Source organism: Amphiura filiformis, chromosome 1, assembly GCF_039555335.1.
Source record: "Amphiura filiformis chromosome 1, Afil_fr2py, whole genome shotgun sequence".
In the NCBI taxonomy this organism is placed as follows: domain Eukaryota; kingdom Metazoa; phylum Echinodermata; class Ophiuroidea; order Amphilepidida; family Amphiuridae; genus Amphiura; species Amphiura filiformis.
This window is the reverse complement of record NC_092628.1, coordinates 100,778,960-100,800,133: the sequence shown is the minus strand read 5'-3', so window position 1 is coordinate 100,800,133 and position 21,174 is coordinate 100,778,960. Positions and strand designations below refer to the sequence as shown.

The following is a 21,174-nucleotide window of genomic DNA, read 5'->3' as shown; positions in this document are numbered from 1 at the left end:
ATTTAGAATTGGGTAAATGAATCATGAAAGTACTCCGTCCTTCGGAGGGGACGTCGGTCCCGTGTGCAGAGAGTCATACCTGTACATGTATTTCGCAGCCAGTTTCGAAAAGTAGTATGTTAACCCCTGACTGTTCCCAATCCGTCCCGGTGTTCAAATGGACCCCAATGGAAATAAGCTTCAGTAGAGGGTTATCAAAATCCGAACAAAACAAATCAAATCAAATCAGATTCACAGATCTGGTCGTATGCGTTTGTCCTTTGGCGTGTGTAATATACCTTTTCATACTGATTCCGATAACTGAAACCCGAAGCATAAAATAATTTCCCCTATCGCGCGCGCATAAAGGTATCTCTTCAGCATCATATCATAGATAGTGAAGCTTCACTATATATGATCATATACAGTGCGAAATTCCAATGTGTAACAGGAATCATAAACTACGATGAACGTTCGACGGCCAATTATGGATGAGAGCGGTACTTTTGATAAGGATACTCAATGTGCAATCAAGCCTGTGGTGGCATGTTTTGTGTAAGAGACTGACATGTGGAAGAGGTGATACATAAACAAAACGTTCTCTAACAAAATGATGAAAAATGACAAACATTTTATCATTTCTTTCCACTTGGAGGCAAACATGTAGCGTCTGTTTTGACAACTCCTGGGGAGTGAGAATTGTTCCAAATGTCCTGCGCGCATTCTACGCATCATGAAGAAGCTTCTACTTCCGGTATACCGCACACAATATACTGGCGTGTTTTAGTGCAAAAATCGCGACAATATCCTTCGGTTGAGAAGGGCTCCATTCTAGGCCCCCTCCTGTTTATCATTTTCATTGACGACATCTCACAAGATCTGAACAATCAGTCCATCTTGTACGCAGATGATGCTACCATTATGTCCTTCATCAAATCCAGAGAAGATAGACTTCCTGCTGCAGCATCTCTCAACCGGGATTTGGCCAAGATCGAAACATGGGCTAAGACATGGAATGTCCTGTTTGGTGCTGCCAAATGTAAAACCACTACCATCTCCAACCGAAGAGATGCTGATGGCAACCATCCACCACTTCACTTTTTTGGTGTAACTCTTGAAGAAGCTGAAAGCGTGGACCTTCTAGGTCTTACATTGAATAACAACTTGTCCTGGAACCAAGTAGTCACCAAAATGTCAAAGACAGCCGGTCAGCGACTGGGACTCCTCAGAAGAGCTTCGCCCTATTTTCTACCTGCACAGAGAGCCATCATCTATAAGGCCATGATACGATCAAAAATGGAATATGCCAGCAGTGCTTGGACTGGTGCAACTCCCACCTCACTAGCTCAGCTTGACTCCATCCAAAATAGAGCTAAGCGTGTCATTGGTCTGCCAACAAATGAGTATGAAGAACATCGTATTCAGCCATTGAGCCACCGCAGGGCAGTTGGAGCAGCCACCGTCTTCCATCGTATGTTTTACAAGGAGGCCCCTGAGTTGTTATGCCAGCTGATGCCAGACATCCATGTCCATGACCCCAGGTTGCGACGGTCTGTGAGATCCCATGACCTAGCAGTGGAAGTCCCAAGATCAAACCTTGTCAGCCATGAAAGATCATTTCTACCATCTACAGCCCAATTATGGAATTCTCTACCTGCCCAAATTCCAGCCATTAGATCGAGGGCCAGCTTTAGCAGGGAGGTTAATCGCTTTCTGGGTGCATCCTCGTCAGCAGCTTCTAAATGATTTATTTGTCTCTGCTGTTAATGCCCAGTTATGCCATGTCGTAAAAAAAAAAAAAAAAAAAAAAAAAAAGGATATCGATGTACATACATACATATACTGCTAGTGTTTATAGTGAGCAAGTATCCGGATAATATCTGACCGGATAGATATTATACCGCAATGTACCGTACATCTGCTCCCACTGTAAACACGCTAATAGAGCCAGTGATCAATACGCATTCACAGCAGTTGCAAGGTGTGTGATTGTGATCTAATCTGAAAATCCCCCAGAAGTTTACAATACTAGTATTAACAATACAAAACTACTGTAATCCCCCATATAAACCCCAAACAGTGTAGCAAAAATCATTCACATAATTTAACTTCAAGAACGAGAGCTAAGGAACAGCCAGACATGTAAACCAAGCGAACAACAACCAAATTTCAAGTTGTCCCAATTCGATATCGAAGAGTCGTCAAAATAACGATGAACCCGATGGTGACAATTGCAAAAACATTTCAAGTTAAAATTTTAAGTTAAAGTTGTCCCAATTCCATATCGAAGAGTCATTGAAATAACGATGAACTCGAAGGTGACAACACCATGTAGAATAATCACGTTTCTTTCATACTTTCTATTCTATAAAGTTTACCAGGGTTCGTGTTTACTTTGCCGCCCAAGTTTTACATAAAAGGACAACAACAACAAATAAATCTGATAAATAGCAATAAGAACAATTCCTATGACGACGATTGCACAGAGTAAACACAACAATAATAGCCTGGCTATAATTGCATATATTCTGGATAAACCCATCCCTCCACACAATACAAAAACAAAGCAACATAATGTACTCTTTTAACTTCAGGTCGGTCAACCACCTTTGCACATTTAATGTTTTGATGAATCCAAGTGTGTGAAAATATTGGATCCAACACATAATAATGATAAAATTGGATGCTTTACGCCCAATATTTATTGGTCTCGCTATGTGTTATAAAATATTGGACTCGATATCAATATTTTCTGTGGGACATGAGAGCACATCAGACACACTCAATTATATCTGAATACGAGGGATGTCCTTCTGATATCAAATAAATTTGATATCAGAAGGGCACTCCTCGTATTCAAAATGCAATTTGGTGCGTCTGATGTGCTCACAGGTCCCACAAAAAATACGTGAAAACGTCGCTATCCGAGCCCTTAAAAGAGTGATATTTCACTCTCTTATAAATTGACTGCAGTGAAGTAATCACTTTCATTTCATTTTTATTTAGGTTTCAAGCCAAGAATTACAAAACACAGAAAAGAATACATGAATGCACACTATTTCCCCCTGTGGTCCATGATGAGCAAGAAGTTTTTCAGTGTATACAATCAAGGACCTCCCTTTTCTTTGAATGGATTTGAATCTGGAGTTGCTTTTGCCTTTTTCATATTAACTGTTTTAAAAACGTTTTAATGCTTAAATATAAACCGACATAAAAATTGTGAATAAAACCAGAACCTGTTTATAACACGCCATTTAATATGTTCAACAATATGTGGTTTCTTGGAAGCGCTGTATGTTTGGAACATTTATACATGGCTGACATCCATCTATATTATCAGCCTATGTTTAATATGTGAACCACCATGAGAAATAATCAGTCATTATAATGAAAAAAAAAGGTGCCACAACTTTCAGGAACAAAGAGTTAAGTAAATGTAATGAACCACTGCTTCGTTAAAGTTGCTTGGTATAATCTTAAATAAATATTTCCAAAACTAAGGCAAACACATTTCACTTTGTTACAGTTGTATGTAGTTGCTACCAATGCCAATTGAAAAGCCAAGGGCTGGTGGCACCTCTCTAAACTGGGTGTCTAAATTGGTACCATTATCATTGTTTACCTGATCCAAAAACCACTAAATATGTGAATAGAAATTTAGCCAAGCGAAAGATGTTTTAACTGCAAGGTGTATTCATGGCACTTCAAGAGAGCCGACAGTCTGCGGTGTCGATTAAAATAATAAATATTACTGTCTTAATTTCTATATTATATACTTCATAAAAATACAGACGTGATTGACAGATTTAACAGTTAAGTTGATATTAAAACAGTTATTTATTGCACAATAATTCTAATTTCCTGTCTCTTCCCCATACTAGGGTAAAATTACCAGTTAAAAGTGGTTTTCTTTGCTTTTTTCGCTCAGGTACACCTAACTCACTTATACAGGAAGTCCCACAAAAGATTACCGGGTGAATGAAGTTGGACATAATAGTCGAGGAAAATCGCCGTATGTGTGTGAAGCTGCCTACTAATGTATTTTTTTCTTTCAAGTAACAGCAAGGGGTGTGTATGAGATTTTCAATCATCCATAAACATAATAAAATGAGCAATAAATCTGTTCATCTTGACTTACTGTTTTTGATAGTGACAGTATCGCGTCTCATCCAAGACGCATCATCATGCTGACTGATCACGCATCATCAGGAGAGCGCACCACCAATGATTGCGCCATTGGATTACACAGGGAAATACGCACGTTTGGATGGCGTTTTGTCACTGCAAAAACGTAATATAGATAAAAAGTTTGGTATCAAATTAAAGCGTATCACGTGTAGAATATTATTCTTTTAACAGAATATATTGGTGACCATCTACTTTTTTTGCTATTTGTCCGCAAAAAAAAAAAACGTGCAAATTTAACCCTAAAAATCACTCAATTTTTGAAACCGGACATTGTCCAAATTCGCGCCAAAACTCCATCTCTGAAATAAAACATTGGGACTTTTTCTCATATTTTGTCATGTAGACACTTGTCGGAAGCAAATGAGCTGAAAATGGGCAAATTTTGACTATACGTTTTGAAAATAAAGCCGCAACAAGCTCAAATAAGCGGTGGACTATTTTAACCGAATTTCACTGGTACATAAATCGTGGAGTGATTTGGTGGTGCGCCCTCTTATAAACGTCAATAGTTATCAAAATCCAATTTTTACATTTTTAAGTAAACTAGAGACAGTTTCTAGTCATTTCCCAAGATTTCATCTCTCTACGACTTTCCGTTCGGAAGAAATGGTGCTCTAAATATCAGTTCCGAATCCCCAAAAGACCCAAATTTCAACGTGTTTATCAACATGCAGAAGTTTGAAGAGGTTGACCATAAAATTGAATGTTTTATGCCAAAAGATACTCTTTAATTTTAATTTTTTTAATTGTGAAAAGTACTTTATGTGTGTACAAATATTTTTAATACCTTAAATATAGGCCTGTTTACATAATTGAGTCAAATTACCCCCCCTCTCGTTCTCTGTCTTCAAACTAGGCCTACTGATTTTGGCATTTTAAGCAAAAATACAAGTTTTATACGTTATTCTGATTTAGTATAAATCTATAGCAAAAGCGCTCATATAAGTAGATTTTGATGCTTTTCTTAACGTCAGAGACCTGTATTTTGGATAAATAAAAAAACATTATTGCTAAAACTAATCACAAATGTTATTTCAAGCATTTGCGAATGAAATAAAATGATTTATTAAGACTTCTGCCCTTATTCTATGTTTTTTTGTAAAAATGCGCGTACATAGCAACACACTTTAAAAGCCGCTTATAAGAGAGCGCACCACCAATGATTGTGCCATTGGATTACACAGGGAAATACGCACGTTTGGATGGCGTTTTGTCACTGCAAAAACGTAATATAGATAAAAAGTTTGGTATCAAATTAAAGCGTATCACGTGTAGAATATTATTCTTTTAACAGAATATATTGGTGACCATCTACTTTTTTTGCTATTTGTCCGCAAAGAAAAAACGTGCAAATTTAACCCTAAAAAATCACTCAATTTTTGAAACCGGACATTGTCCAAATTCGCGCCAAAACTCCATCTCTGAAATAAAACATTGGGACTTTTTCTCATATTTTGTCATGTAGACACTTGTCGGAAGCAAATGAGCTGAAAATGGGCAAATTTTGACTATACGTTTTGAAAATAAAGCCGCAACAAGCTCAAATAAGCGGTGGACTATGTTAACCGAATTTAACTGGTACATAAATCGTGGAGTGATTTGGTGGTGTGCTCTCTTATAAACGTCAATAGTTATCAAAATCCAATTTTTACATTTTAAGTAAACTAGAGACAGTTTCTAGTCATTTCCCAAGATTTCATCCCTCTACGACTTTCCGTTCGGAAGAAATGGTGCTCTAAATATCAGTTCCGAATCACCAAAAGACCCAAATTTCAACGTGTTTATCAACATGCAGAAGTTTGAAGAGGTTGGCCATAAAACTGAATGTTTTATGCCAAAAGATACTCTTTAATTTTAATTTTTTTAATTGTGAAAAGTACTTTATGTGTGTACAAATATTTTTAATACCTTAAATATAGGCCTGTTTACATAATTGAGTCAAATTACCCCCCCCTCTCGTTCTCTGTCTTCAAACTAGGCCTACTGATTTTGGCATTTTAAGCAAAAATACAAGTTTTATACGTTATTCTGATTTAGTATAAATCTATAGCAAAAGCGCTCATATAAGTAGATTTTGATGCTTTTCTTAACGTCAGAGACCTGTATTTTTGGATAAATAAAAAAACATTATTGCTAAAACTAATCACAAATGTTATTTCAAGCATTTGCGAATGAAATAAAATGATTTATTAAGACTTCTGCCCTTATTCTATGTTTTTTTGTAAAAATGCGCGTACATAGCAACACACTTTAAAAGCCGCTTATAAGAGAGCGCACCACCAATGATTGCGCCATTGGATTACACAGGGAAATACGCACGTTTGGATGGCGTTTTGTCACTGCAAAAACGTAATATAGATAAAAAGTTTGGTATCAAATTAAAGCGTATCACGTGTAGAATATTATTCTTTTAACAGAATATATTGGTGACCATCTCCTTTTTTGCTATTTGTCCGCAAAGAAAAAACGTGCAAATTTAACCCTAAAAATCACTCAATTTTGAAACCGGACATTGTCCAAATTCGCGCCAAAACTCCATCTCTGAAATAAAACATTGGGACTTTTTCTCATATTTTGTCATGTAGACACTTGTCGGAAGCAAATGAGCTGAAAATGGGCAAATTTTGACTATACGTTTTGAAAATAAAGCCGCAACAAGCTCAAATAAGCGGTGGACTATTTTAACCGAATTTCACTGGTACATAAATCGTGGAGTGATTTGGTGGTGCGCCCTCTTATAAACGTCAATAGTTATCAAAATCCAATTTTTTACATTTTAAGTAAACTAGAGACAGTTTCTAGTCATTTCCCAAGATTTCATCCCTCTACGACTTTCCGTTCGGAAGAAATGGTGCTCTAAATATCAGTTCCGAATCACCAAAAGACCCAAATTTCAACGTGTTTATCAACATGCAGAAGTTTGAAGAGGTTGGCCATAAAACTGAATGTTTTATGCCAAAAGATACTCTTTAATTTTAATTTTTTTAATTGTGAAAAGTACTTTATGTGTGTACAAATATTTTTAATACCTTAAATATAGGCCTGTTTACATAATTGAGTCAAATTACCCCCCTCTCGTTCTCTGTCTTCAAACTAGGCCTACTGATTTTGGCATTTTAAGCAAAAATACAAGTTTTATACGTTATTCTGATTTAGTATAAATCTATAGCAAAAGCGCTCATATAAGTAGATTTTTGATGCTTTTCTTAACGTCAGAGACCTGTATTTTTGGATAAATAAAAAAAACATTATTGCTAAAACTAATCACAAATGTTATTTCAAGCATTTGCGAATGAAATAAAATGATTTATTAAGACTTCTGCCCTTATTCTATGTTTTTTGTAAAAATGCGCGTACATAGCAACACACTTTAAAAGCCGCTTATAAGAGAGCGCACCACCAATGATTGCGCCATTGGATTACACAGGAAATACGCACGTTTGGATGGCGTTTTGTCACTACAAAAACGTAATATAGATAAAAAGTTTGGTATCAAATTAAAGCGTATCACGTGTAGAATATTTTTCTTTTAACAGAATATTTTGTTGTCTATCTACTTTTTTTTCTATTTGTCCGCAAAGAAAAAACGTGCAAATTTAACCCTAAAAATCACTCAATTTTTGAAACCGGACATTGTCCAAATTCGCGCCAAAACTCCATCTCTGAAATAAAACATTGGGACTTTTTCTCATATTTTGTCATGTAGACACTTGTCGGAAGCAAATGAGCTGAAAATGGGCAAATTTTGACTATACGTTTTGAAAATAAAGCCGCAACAAGCTCAAATAAGCGGTGGACTATTTTAACCGAATTTCACTGGTACATAAATCGTGGAGTGATTTGGTGGTGCGCCCTCTTATAAACGTCAATAGTTATCAAAATCCAATTTTTACATTTTTAAGTAAACTAGAGACAGTTTCTAGTCATTTCCCAAGATTTCATCACTCTACGACTTTCCGTTCGGAAGAAATGGTGCTCTAAATATCAGTTCCGAATCACCAAAAGACCCAAATTTCAACGTGTTTATCAACATGCAGAAGTTTGAAGAGGTTGGCCATAAAACTGAATGTTTTATGCCAAAAGATACTCTTTAATTTTAATTTTTTTAATTGTGAAAAGTACTTTATGTGTGTACAAATATTTTTAATACCTTAAATATAGGCCTGTTTACATAATTGAGTCAAATTACCCCCCCTCTCGTTCTCTGTCTTCAAACTAGGCCTACTGATTTTGGCATTTTAAGCAAAAATACAAGTTTTATACGTTATTCTGATTTAGTATAAATCTATAGCAAAAGCGCTCATATAAGTAGATTTTTGATGCTTTTCTTAACGTCAGAGACCTGTATTTTTTATAAATAAAAAAACATTATTGCTAAAACTAATCACAAATGTTATTTCAAGCATTTGCGAATGAAATAAAATGATTTATTAAGACTTCTGCCCTTATTCTATGTTTTTTGTAAAAATGCGCGTACATAGCAACACACTTTAAAAGCCGCTTATAAGAGAGCGCACCACCAATGATTGCGCCATTGGATTACACAGGAAATACGCACGTTTGGATGGCGTTTTGTCACTGCAAAAACGTAATATGGATAAAAAGTTTAGTATCAAATTAAAGCGTATCACGTGTAGAATATTATTCTTTTAACAGAAAATATTGGTGACCATCTACTTTTTTTGCTATTTGTCCGCAAAGAAAAACGTGCAAATTTAACCCTAAAAATCACTCAATTTTTGAAACCGGACATTGTCCAAATTCGCGCCAAAACTCCATCTCTGAAATAAAACATTGGGACTTTTTCTCATATTTTGTCATGTAGACACTTGTCGGAAGCAAATGAGCTGAAAATGGGCAAATTTTGACTATACGTTTTGAAAATAAAGCCGCAACAAGCTCAAATAAGCGGTGGACTATTTTAACCGAATTTCACTGGTACATAAATCGTGGAGTGATTTGGTGGTGCGCCCTCTTATAAACGTCAATAGTTATCAAAATCCAATTTTTTACATTTTTAAGTAAACTAGAGACAGTTTCTAGTCATTTCCCAAGATTTCATCCCTCTACGACTTTCCGTTCGGAAGAAATGGTGCTCTAAATATCAGTTCCGAATCACCAAAAGACCCAAATTTCAACGTGTTTATCAACATGCAGAAGTTTGAAGAGGTTGGCCATAAAACTGAATGTTTTATGCCAAAAGATACTCTTTCAATTTTAATTTTTTAATTGTGGAAAGTACTTTATGTGTGTACAAATATTTTAATACCTTAAATATAGGCCCATTTTACATAATTGAGTAAACATACCCCCCCCCACCCTCTCGTTCTCTGTCTTCAAACTAGGCCTACTGATTTTGGCATTTTAAGCAAAAATACAAGTTTTATACGTTATTCTGATTTAGTATAAATCTATAGCAAAAGCGCTCATATAAGTAGATTTTTGATGCTTTTCTTAACGTCAGAGACCTGTATTTTTGGATAAATAAAAAAACATTATTGCTAAAACTAATCACAAATGTTATTTCAAGCATTTGCGAATGAAATAAAATGATTTATTAAGACTTCTGCCCTTATTCTATGTTTTTTTGTAAAAATGCGCGTACATAGCAACACACTTTAAAAGCCGCTTATAAGAGAGCGCACCACCAATGATTGCGCCATTGGATTACACAGGAAAATACGCACGTTTGGATGGCGTTTTGTCACTGCAAAAACGTAATATAGATAAAAAGTTTGGTATCAAATTAAAGCGTATCACGTGTAGAATATTATTCTTTTAACAGAATATATTAGTAACCATCTACTTTTTTTGCTATTTGTCCGCAAAGAAAAAACGTGCAAATTTAACCCTAAAAATCACTCAATTTTTTTTTTTTTTTTTGTCCAAATTCGCGCCAAAACTCCATCTCTGAAATAAAACATTGGGACTTTTTCTCATATTTTGTCATGTAGACACTTGTCGGAAGCAAATGAGCTGAAAATGGGCAAATTTTGACTATACGTTTTGAAAATAAAGCCGCAACAAGCTCAAATAAGCGGTGGACTATTTTAACCGAATTTCACTGGTACATAAATCGTGGAGTGATTTGGTGGTGCGCCCTCTCAGGCTGACTGATCACGCACTGAACTTTTGACCTGTGACACACTTGATGGTATGACGTCACAGGGGTCATGATGATGTGTCTTATTTATTGCTCATTTTATTATGTTTATCTACCTGGATGATTGAAAATATTCCCAAATTTACCGCAGATTGGGCAAACACTTTTGCAAAATATTAAATAACAGTTTTGAATACTATTAAAACAATTTACGAAAGAAAATTCTTATTAACATGATTAACACGAAAATAAATCGCTTCAACGTTTTGTGTTTGGTGGGAGGATATAATATCAAATTGAATTGCCTTGAAGTTCGATTTAAAATCGAACATTTAGAGAATAAACGATAGGAATTTTTATTTTGATTATCATCTACCGTGTGATAGACGACAGACAGGTCCAATATTTTGGGTAGTGGATGCCGGCGCAGCCGGTATCCACTACGATAGGTAGAGGATAGGTAGAGGATAGTCAAAATAAAAATTCCTATTGTTTATTCTCATTCTTAGTCAGTTAAATATTATTTTGATAACTGTAAATTATTTTTTAAAGCAAAAATTAAGTTCTCCCCTTTTTTTTAAATGAACGAAACTTGTTTACAACTTCACATCTTTTGTTGCGCGTACTGATAGCGCGTGCGAGTATCCCGCACTGCGTCTACGCGATACATATGAGCGTGTTATGCGTTATCAACACTCATGATGATGTGGGGTCGTGTACAGCCTGATAGACGACACCCAAAATCATGCGATTGTCCAATTAGATTATGTGTCTACGTAATAGAACACTCCCACTGACTAAGAATATTTAATATACAATATATTCGTCTTGTTCAAATATATTTGTTGTTGTTTTGTTAGTTATTGCCTGGTACAGCCGTGTTTTCTACTCGTTGGCGGGCTTTATCAGCGGAATTGCACCACTCTTTCCATTATTCTTTAAACTTTTATTAAGGTGGCGTTTTCAATGTGGACTTCTACCCGATACGGTCCAGACGTGGAAAAGGGCAATACTGTATAGTCATGGGTGGGCAGGGTTATTAGACTCGTCAACCCCGGGTTTTTTTTGGGGGGGGGTGGACATTTTGGGGGAAATCTTTCCGGGATTGGCCGGGTGGGGGAGAATTGTAATTTTGTGGGTGGGTGTGTGTGTTTATTGTTGTTCTTTTTCTTTTTGAATATGGTTTGTTTACTTAAAGGGCTTCACTCCAATAATGATGTGTAAAGGTCCCACGATGTGAGTATTATAGGCTGCAAGAAGAATGCATCTTTAAATTAAAGGAAACAGGAATGTTGCGATGCACGCCTACTGATCAGTCCACACAGTCTGTATCAGTTCAATAGCGCCACCATTTTGTGAGACTTTCCAATAAATTCCAATAAATCGTGATTAACCCTCTTTTATGGTGGGGTGGCGCTTTCAATATGAACTTATACCTGATACGGTGCCGGATGTGGATTCAAGAAGGAACAATACTGAAATAAATACTAGGCGATTCGTTTATTTTTCTCTCTTTTTAAAAAAAAATTATCATGAAACAGAAATGAAACGAGTCATAAGAATTATCATTTATAAAACACCATAAAGTTCATAACATATAAAAATGATTATATAAACTCGGAAAAGGTCAAGCGACAAACAAACAGAGTCTATTTAGTATAAAATGGCATATGACCAGTTCTTTTTTCACTTAATATCAATATTTTTTTTAATTTCAGGACATGTTCAAGTTGTGTCAGCATTCACTAAAGCTAAACATACATTTTCAAAAAGTTTTATATACAATTTGACATTTGTCTCCCCTTCCAAACTTATAGTGAACGGACTATAGTATGTTTACACACCAGTAAGGAATCCGAGATAACTCCTTTGTACCCTGAATACCATTTCCGTAGATTATTAACGTGTATTCAATAGTATAATTAGAGAGAGGTTGTAGACACATCACACATCGAACTCACTAGAAAATGGTGCTCAATATTCAGAAAGGAGCTGTGCAATTGCTTCTGTTGGTATGTTCCGTCTTTGCAGGTGACCCAACAGTAACTGTAGAACAGGGACAAATCACTGGAACACGATATCAATTCCAAGCTAATGGCGTAAACCATGAGGTGGATGCATACTTAGGTATTCCTTATGCTGAAGCACCTGTTGGACCATTGAGATTTAAGCCACCAGTACCTAAGGAATGGAAGGGAGAACTTACAGCACAGAAGTATGGCAAGATATGTCCACAAATGATATTCCCTGTATTCTTTCCATTCAAAATAGAGGATATGGATGAGGATTGTCTTGTCTTGAATGTGTTTGTTCCGAAGTCCAAGGTGAGAAATGGTGCTCACTTTGACATACTCAAGATTTACCAAATTTCAATGTGGAATCGCGTTTGCATTGTTAAGGGTACACGTGTGTTGTTGGTCGAAGCAAAAAAATCGACTTTTGTTATCTAAATCAATAAGTTATTGAAAATAACAATTTCATGTTTTGCAAAAGTTCATTCTAATAATAATAATAATAATAATAATAAACACGTTTTTAGGGCGTATATAATACCACAAGGAAACTTAATGCGCTAACAGAAACGTAGATTCAGAAAAGCAGCAAAAAAATACAAATGCTGCGAAACGTTATTTCAAACACATTAAAAATCTTAAGGGAAGGGGTATGAACGTTTGGACAGTATTTATTGTGGGACATTAGAGCACATCAGACATATCGAATTGCATTCTGAATACGAAGAATGTCCTTCTGATATCAAATAATTTTGATTTTTTGAAATTCGCAATGTAATACACATTTTATGGCAAATCATTAAAATTGATATTTTTGATATTTAACAGTACTTGAAGTAAACTTTATAAATCTGATGATTTATACTTAAAGTGTATGTAGGTGGGATGAAAAGCCGATGATCAATTGAAAATTTTGACCTTTCGTATTGAAGATATGGATTTTTTTCCCAAAACACCAAATAAAAATAGGTCTTTTTTTGAAATAAATCCATATCTTCAATATAAAAGGTCAAAATTTTCAATTGATCGTCGGCTTTTCCTCCCAGCTACATACACTTTAAGAATATATCATTAGATTTATAAAATTTATTTCGAGAACTGTTATATATCAAAAATTTGAAAAATATCAAATTTTAATAATTTGTCATAAAATTTGTATTATATCGTGAATTTCAAAAATGAAAATTATTTGATATCAGAAAGACATGCTTCGTATTCAGAATGCAATTCGATACGTCTGAGGTGCTCTCATGTCCATGAAACGCCATAAACGCTCATTCTAGATCCCTTAAGGTACAAGACAAAATATCATATCACATTATAAATCTTAAGGTACAACTCAGGAAAAAGCAAAATGGCAAAACCAAAAAAGGATTGCATGATGAACATAGCAAAGACCTGGCAATAATCAGACAATATTAATTTGCAAACAGAAATGTCTTTAGGCGAGACTTGAACTGGAGGAAAGTGTTAGCCGAACGAACGCTAGCTGGAAGAGCATTCCAAAGTTTTGGAGCTGCGGCAGAAAAGGATCTTTGACCATAAGAACTAGTCTTTACATTGCGTGGTGGATCAAGGAGGTCTAATGACGAAGACCTTAAATTTCTGCGCGGCACATATTTAGTTATGAGATTCGCGAGATACACTGGAGCTGTTCCATGAAAGCACTTGTAAGTTATCAGAAGCAGCTTGAATTCAATGCGTTTAGCGACGGGCAGCCAATGAAGCTCATTCAGGATGATTTGTAATTTGGATCTCTTCTTTGCTATCAACCTAGCTGCAGAATTCTGTATTCTCTGTAACTTCTCGAGATGATACTGAGGCAAGCCATATACAGCAGAGAATTGCAAAAGTCAAGACGCGATGTTACAAATGCGTGTATGAGCCTCGCGGTGGTTTTTAGGTCCAGATATTTTCTGATTTGACCAATTTTGTGAATGGCCGAAACTGCAGAGCGACAGATATTGTTCACCTGTTGAGTCATGCGCAGATCCGACGTGAATTGCTTGGATAGGATTACCAGGCACAAAACTTGAAGCAAAGCACAACACCTCAGTTTTACTTTCGTTAAACTTCAGCTTATTGGACATTGACCCGGTACTGATGTCATTCACACACATTTCCAGCTTCTGCAGGGCACTGTCTCTTTCTGATGGATGGTAGACGACATAAAGCTGAGTATCGTCAGCATACATTACGCAGTTTAGACCATGAGCAGTGATGATGTCCTGCAAAGGAGCGCTATACATAGTAAACAAAATCGGTCCAATGACTGACCCTTGTGGTAATCCGAAACAAAGCTCGTGGTTTTCACGAGAAAACAGCCCTGCACTGAGTGCAACCGCTTGGTAACGAGCAGTCAGATAAGATGTAAACCACGAAAGTACAGTAGAAGTAATTCCATACCGAGATGATAAACGTTGCAGCAGAATTTTGTGATCAAGATTATCAAAGGCTGTCGAAAGATCTAATAGCACAAGAGCAGCTTCATTGTGTTGATCTACAGTGCGCAAAAGATCATTTTGCACTCTTAGAAGTGCCGTTTTCATGCTGTGGTAGCGACGATATGCTGATTGCATACTGGCATAGAGATGTTGTTCCTCAAGATAAGTTTGCAGCTGCTTGGCAACAACGCGTTCTAATATCTTTGCAAGAAGAGGCAAAATTCTAGAAATCATACACTTTGAAAACTTACTGTTAACATAAATTTCCGCGTCATTGGACAGATGTTTCAAATGAACAAATCATAATTATAGACGAGTCAATTTAAATACCAAAATGGTCACACCGAGACAAAAATGGAACACCAATATTTTTGCTTGATAGTGGCTCTAAACAAGCTCCTGAACAACATATCTAAAAAGGGAAAAAGGGCCATAGGAGACATAATGTTAATTTGCATATTTCCAAAATGGCCGCTAATGCACGCCTCAAATCTTAAAATTGGAAGAATATGGATACAAATCATTTTATTGTATCCCTTTCATTATTAAGATTCAGAAAAAGTATAGTTTGACCTACGGTACTTGTCATGGCCATCAAAATTATAGGGGGCCAGCCCCCGCCACTGTCCTTGAATTCTGATATTTATTTTATCTTATCTAATTTATTTATTATTTATTATTTATTATTTATTATTTATTATTTATTATTTATTATTTATTATTTATTATTTATTATTTATTATTTATTATTTATTATTTATTATTTATTATTTTAAAAGGAATCCTTAAAGGGGCATTTCGTGATCCACAGCCTCATCCCCCCAATTTTCTCAAAAAAAGTGTAGATTTTTATATTACTGGAAACATCTGGCTACATAATGTTTATGTACAAAATATTTCTTGCAGATTAATTTGTTTTGCAAAGATATCGTGAAATTTGAATTTCGCTCTGGTGCACCAGAACGAAATTACAACGCATTGTCTATGGAGCAGTGTAATACACATAATCATGCATAACTCGCAAACGCAAAATCGGAATCAACTGAAATTTTGGGAATAGGCTTTTTCGTGGATATGTACTGAAAAATGTCATAAAAAGAGGATGCTAGGATCACGAAATCCTCCTTTAAATCATCAAAATACTAAAATAAAATTTTGTTTGTTTATTTGATATTTTGTAACAAAAGCATTCCAATGCAGCAGTGATGTTTTGGATACACGGCGGAGGTTACAATATTGGAGCTGGGAGCTTTTCAGAAGGCATGGACCTGCATCCTCTAGCGGCCCTTGGTGACGTCATCGTTGTTTCTATTAATTACAGATTAAATGTTTTCGGATTTCTTGCTACAGGTATGTGTATTATCTTGTGGATTTACAACGGAAAATTCCCAACTCCGTATTGGTCCGTGCATATATCGTGAAATCCGCCGTATATGATTTACGACAATTTACGAAGAAGGTCGACATGACAAAGGGTTGTGCATGTAGATTTATAAGGGCGGGTAATCAGCATTAAGAATTGCACACCTTTAAATATGCATTTGCTTGAAATTAAAATGTGGCGTTTAGGAGGTAAACTACTCCCATATCCCTGTTATTCATCCTTAAGGCTGCGATCACATAGAAGTATACGGTATACGGTATTCGCTATACGCTATACGAAATACGCTCATTCGATCAGGCTGAGTTCACATAGTATACTCCTATGTGAACTCAGCATGATCGAATGAGCGTATTTCGTATAGCGAATAGCGAATAACGTATACCGTATACTTCTATGTGATCGCAGCCTATAATCCCTATCATTTCAATATGCGACGTGCATTCCGAACTCAATAATGATCGTAGATACCTCGGTTATTGTCCGTCAGCGCACATAAAACACGCTTGAGTCCATTTACCCCTAACCCTAACCCTAACCCTAACCACTAACCCTAACCTTAACAGGTTGTGCGGGACACCACGTATACAGTGGCTTAAACGGGATCCCTATCCAAGTGTTAACTACGGAAAAATAATTCGCGTCCCGAACACAAAACCTCAAATCAAAATGGATAACATCAGTAAATTAACAATATAATTATTTTGATATTAATTTACAGGAGACGATGTTGTGCCTGGTAATATGGGGATGCTTGATCAGGTGGAAGCCATGAAATGGGTACAAAAGAATATTGCAGGTAAGTGGTAAAGTCAAGTCAAATATTCTTGCCTAATATAGGCCAAATATTCAAACAAAAAGTCAAAATAATAAAAAGGTCAAATATAGGTCTGAGCTCTATCTCTCTTTCAAAGAGACATGGGACTAGACTCCTCCATGCATATGTTTTTGTGGACGTCGCGATGTGACTCGAACACATCACCCTATGATTACGGGTCCGATTATTTAACATTAGTCCCTTGTAATGTGTAATAGTTTATACGACAAATCTGAGGTTGCTGTCCTGTCAGGCAAATCTTGTCAGCTGCTTGCAGGAAGTTACAATCCTATTTAACAGTGCGAGCCAGCCTTTTCAGGCCATGAAGGAACATGATTGCAAATGTACCGATGGCCTAACGATTTTGATACTTTTTGTTTTAACACCTAATCTTTGATAATTGTCAATTATACCAATCCGCAGCTTTTGGAGGTAATCCAGACAGAGTTACCATATTTGGTGAGAGTGCTGGTGGAGGAAGTGTTAGTTTGCATACGTTGTCACCACTCAGTGCAGGATTGTTTTCCCGTGCTATAATGCAGGTGGGTTATTAACATGATAATCAATACTTATGCGAACCCATTTGCTACCCATTGTGTTTTCCCCGTATTATTGAGATCTTGGAACAGCGCTTTATAAATGAAAATCATATAGCTTCCAACTCCAAATGTTTTGTTTCCGGGATATACACAGGGAAAGTCACGAAAAGATCGATTTGGGTAAAATGCCGCGTAATAAGTGTAAATAATGCTTTCAAGGTTACTTACTGTGATTTAGGCCTATATATCTTCCAAGCTTTGAGCTGATGAGTGTTGATGAAATAAAATGCTTTCAATCCCTTTTTTGCATTCTCTCACGTGACCAAAAATCTGAAAGGTTACACTGTTGAAGTGCAATTTCTTTGTCATGCAAAAGAACATGAAGAATTAGTTTGTCTCTAATTTTCTTTGTGTACTAGATAAAAGATATACAAAAAGCTAATGAGTCAAGTGCCTAATTTGTATTTTATTTAAATTTTCATCGTGATTTTTTCTCAGAGTGGCGTTGCTATTGCTCCTTGGGCACGTAACATAGATACGGCTAATCACGCAAAACGAGCATTTACACTTGGTAAGCTTGTTGGGTGCAATGAAGAGACCACAGAACAACTTGTAGATCAGTGCCTGCGTAATGCACCTGTTGATGATATTATTAATGCAACGACCAGTGTAAGTATACTAACATAAATATGATCAGTACCAGTGGCGTAGCTAGGGGTTGTAGCGGGGCAAGGACACATAATGGCGCCCCTCAATTACCAAATATCAAATATTAATTTTGGTTATAATGAAGTTAAATTTCGGTCTTAGATTGATCTTTCAAATGACTATTGTCCCCCTCGTTACCCCCTCTGACTCACGATGGTGTCATCTTACAGTTTCTGTTTGGACCAGAAGGGATGGAAGCCGCGGCGGTAACACCTTTTTCTCCTGTCATCGATGTAAATTTTCTTCTAGAAGATCCATTGGTTCTCATCGAAAATAGATCGTTCAACAGAGCCGATATCATGTCGGGTTACAATGCAGGCACCGCGAATCTGATGTTTATATACCCAGACACAACAGAGAAACCACACGTGAATGCATCAGAATTCGAGCAGATAATCACTATGTCTAAAGTAACTCCCTTTCTAACCTCTTCAACGTGGTGCCTTGGAACTGGTTTATTTTGACGATTCAATAGTATCAAACCCCGACTGCAATTACATCGATGCTCTTAGCAAATTGTTAGGCGATTATTATTTTGCCTGTTCAAACGATGTATACTTACGTGGTGCATTTGAAGCTAATAATGTTGGATCCGTTTATGCATATTATTTCAACCACCACCCTTCGCAATCAATATTTTTAAACGCGCCATGGAGTGGTGCAAGTCATGGCGACGATCTAACGTTTTTTGGATATCACTTTCTACCGAATAATAAAACTCTAACGGAAGTTGAAGTAAACATGACGATAAGAATGATTCAGTACTGGACAAATTTTGCAAAAACTGGGTAAGATTTCTATCTGTATTTAAATTTTTTTTAAAGAAACGTGTTTGTAATATCTGTTGGTATTGTCTGTTATAGCTGAAATAAATGTCAGAATCTGTATGCAATTTGTATAATGTATATGGAGTGCCTGGTTATAATGATTAAGTTTATGACCTAAATGACATTATGACAATTGACCAGCCCAAAGGATAGCCGCTCCCACTTGCTTAAAATTTGACACATACCGTTCCTGCATTTGATTAAAGGTCTTTGTTTGCACGATTAATATCATGATATCTTAGAAATGTCCTGAAAGGAAAATGAAAGAGGGTTCGACTAATTTAAAAGTTATTTCAACTGTTGTCTGCTGGCCGCCGGTCAGGAGTTAATAAAGAAAGTGTTCGTAGCTTTTTGCATGTTTTGGCACATACTTATTCTGCTTAAAAGTTTTTGAAGAGCTATAAGAACCACTCCGACAATTATTTAGACAAGTGTTATTATTGAACTTTCATATTTTTTTCCTGTTCATACGTTCAGAAGATCTGAATGAATGGTCTGCTTGTCTTACAGAAACCCTAACATTGCGTCAGAAAGTGAGGAATATAGCGGTGAGGACAAAGAGATAGATTGGCCACAATATACACCTGATAAGAAGATGTATCAAGAATTGGTCCCTGATATGAGAAGTATTCCAGACCCAAACAGAGCTAGATGCAGAGTATGGAATGAATATATACCGAAATTAGAAGCTTGGATGGGTAGGGGTTTGACTTTGATTTGTAGTCGTGTTTTAATTTAAATATTGACGATTAATAAAAGTCTGCATTGGTGATGTCAACGAAATAGGAAGGGGTAGAGTAGTGACATGACATAGTGTTCAAAGAACTTTAAAATTGAAATTGAAAAAAAAATACCGGGTGTCCCAAAAAGGGTTACATGTGGTGAACTTGCGTTGTTTTTGCATATGTCTACATTAAAAGAGAGATTTACCGACTTTAAGGGCAATACTTTTTAGACCTTATCATAACATTGCGATTGATAACATGAAAATGGGCATTAAAGGTTTTCTTTTTTCATGTGTTCTCTTCAGGTAACCTTGCAGAATGTGAACAGCATAGGACATGCAGTAAAGTGTCAGAGGAAAGACAGAAATCAACATTTAATGAAGGCGTAGAAATTCCTTAAGCCGATGTTACATCCTCTTTGGAAGGACTCCTCGCAATTTTGATAAGAATATATTGGTGTCAAAACTAATTATGTTTGCTTGTCATACAAAATGTGAAAATGAATTAAGTTAAAACAATCTCTCAATAAGTCGTGTAATTCTTAAGATCCGGTAATGTCCAAGATCCTGTCTACCCAACGGAAACCCCTGGTCTACCAAAGTCTCAGTTTAAGTCCTTAAGACAATGTTTTCACTATCCTAGCTGCTATGCTAATGTTTTCCAAATGGTCCTCTATGTTGACCGTAAGCTCCTCTCTAGAGATCTCTTGAGCAAGCTTTCTGCTCCACCTGATATACAGATAACACACTCTGTTAGTCCAGCAAAATATCACAGTTCGTTGATGGAGATATTTTAGTCTGCCGATTCTTTGAGTCGATACTACAATCGAGCACTATTGGCTCTACCGCCTTTGGTGTATTTTATTCTCTCCAACACACAATAACCGCGAACCGAAGTTTGAAGACTTCAATTAGGGTAACTTTTGTTATAACTCTACAAACATTTCCTTTCCAGGCTTTATATATCATTTCTTACCATTCTAGAATAATCTTAACTATTTATGGCATATTAGGGCCTACAGCATTTCTAAAAATAACCTCAACACAAAAACCAATCTGAATCATTACTCTGTATTACATGGTTATTGTACTTACAATGTTGCAATCATGATTATTCTAGTAGTTTCCATTGAGTTTCCAGAATATTCTATGTACAAACCAATAGAGATAAATATCAATATCCGATGACATTTAATAAATATTACGGAATATTTTGCCTAAATAATTTTGGGGCCACTAACACTATAGATATCATGCGATAGGTGCGAATTTAACTTCTTGTACTCTCTCTCTCTCTCTCTCTAAGGTCACATTGCATACACGTATGCAGATGTGGTTCGTATGAGAGTATGCCATCGAATGCGGTCAGCGGCAGCCCTGGTAGCCTCAGTGATGCTCAGGCCTGTGATAATTTTGATGTCGTCAAGCCAGCTCGCTGCAGGTCTGCCTCTC

At 36.2% G+C, this 21,174-nt stretch overlaps 1 protein-coding gene across 1 annotated transcript; it reads left to right on the top strand.

Annotated features, from left to right (window-relative positions):
- Positions 1–900: 900 nt before the first annotated feature.
- On the top strand, positions 901–20,123 carry LOC140165033 (cholinesterase-like). Its single transcript, XM_072188449.1, has 9 exons — positions 901–1,186; positions 12,302–12,594; positions 15,914–16,076; positions 16,829–16,906; positions 17,348–17,466; positions 17,962–18,132; positions 18,601–18,959; positions 19,509–19,696; positions 20,029–20,123. Exons 1-9 carry the CDS (start codon positions 901–903, stop codon positions 20,121–20,123), a joined length of 1,752 nt encoding a protein of 583 aa, XP_072044550.1.
- Positions 20,124–21,174: the final 1,051 nt, after the last annotated feature.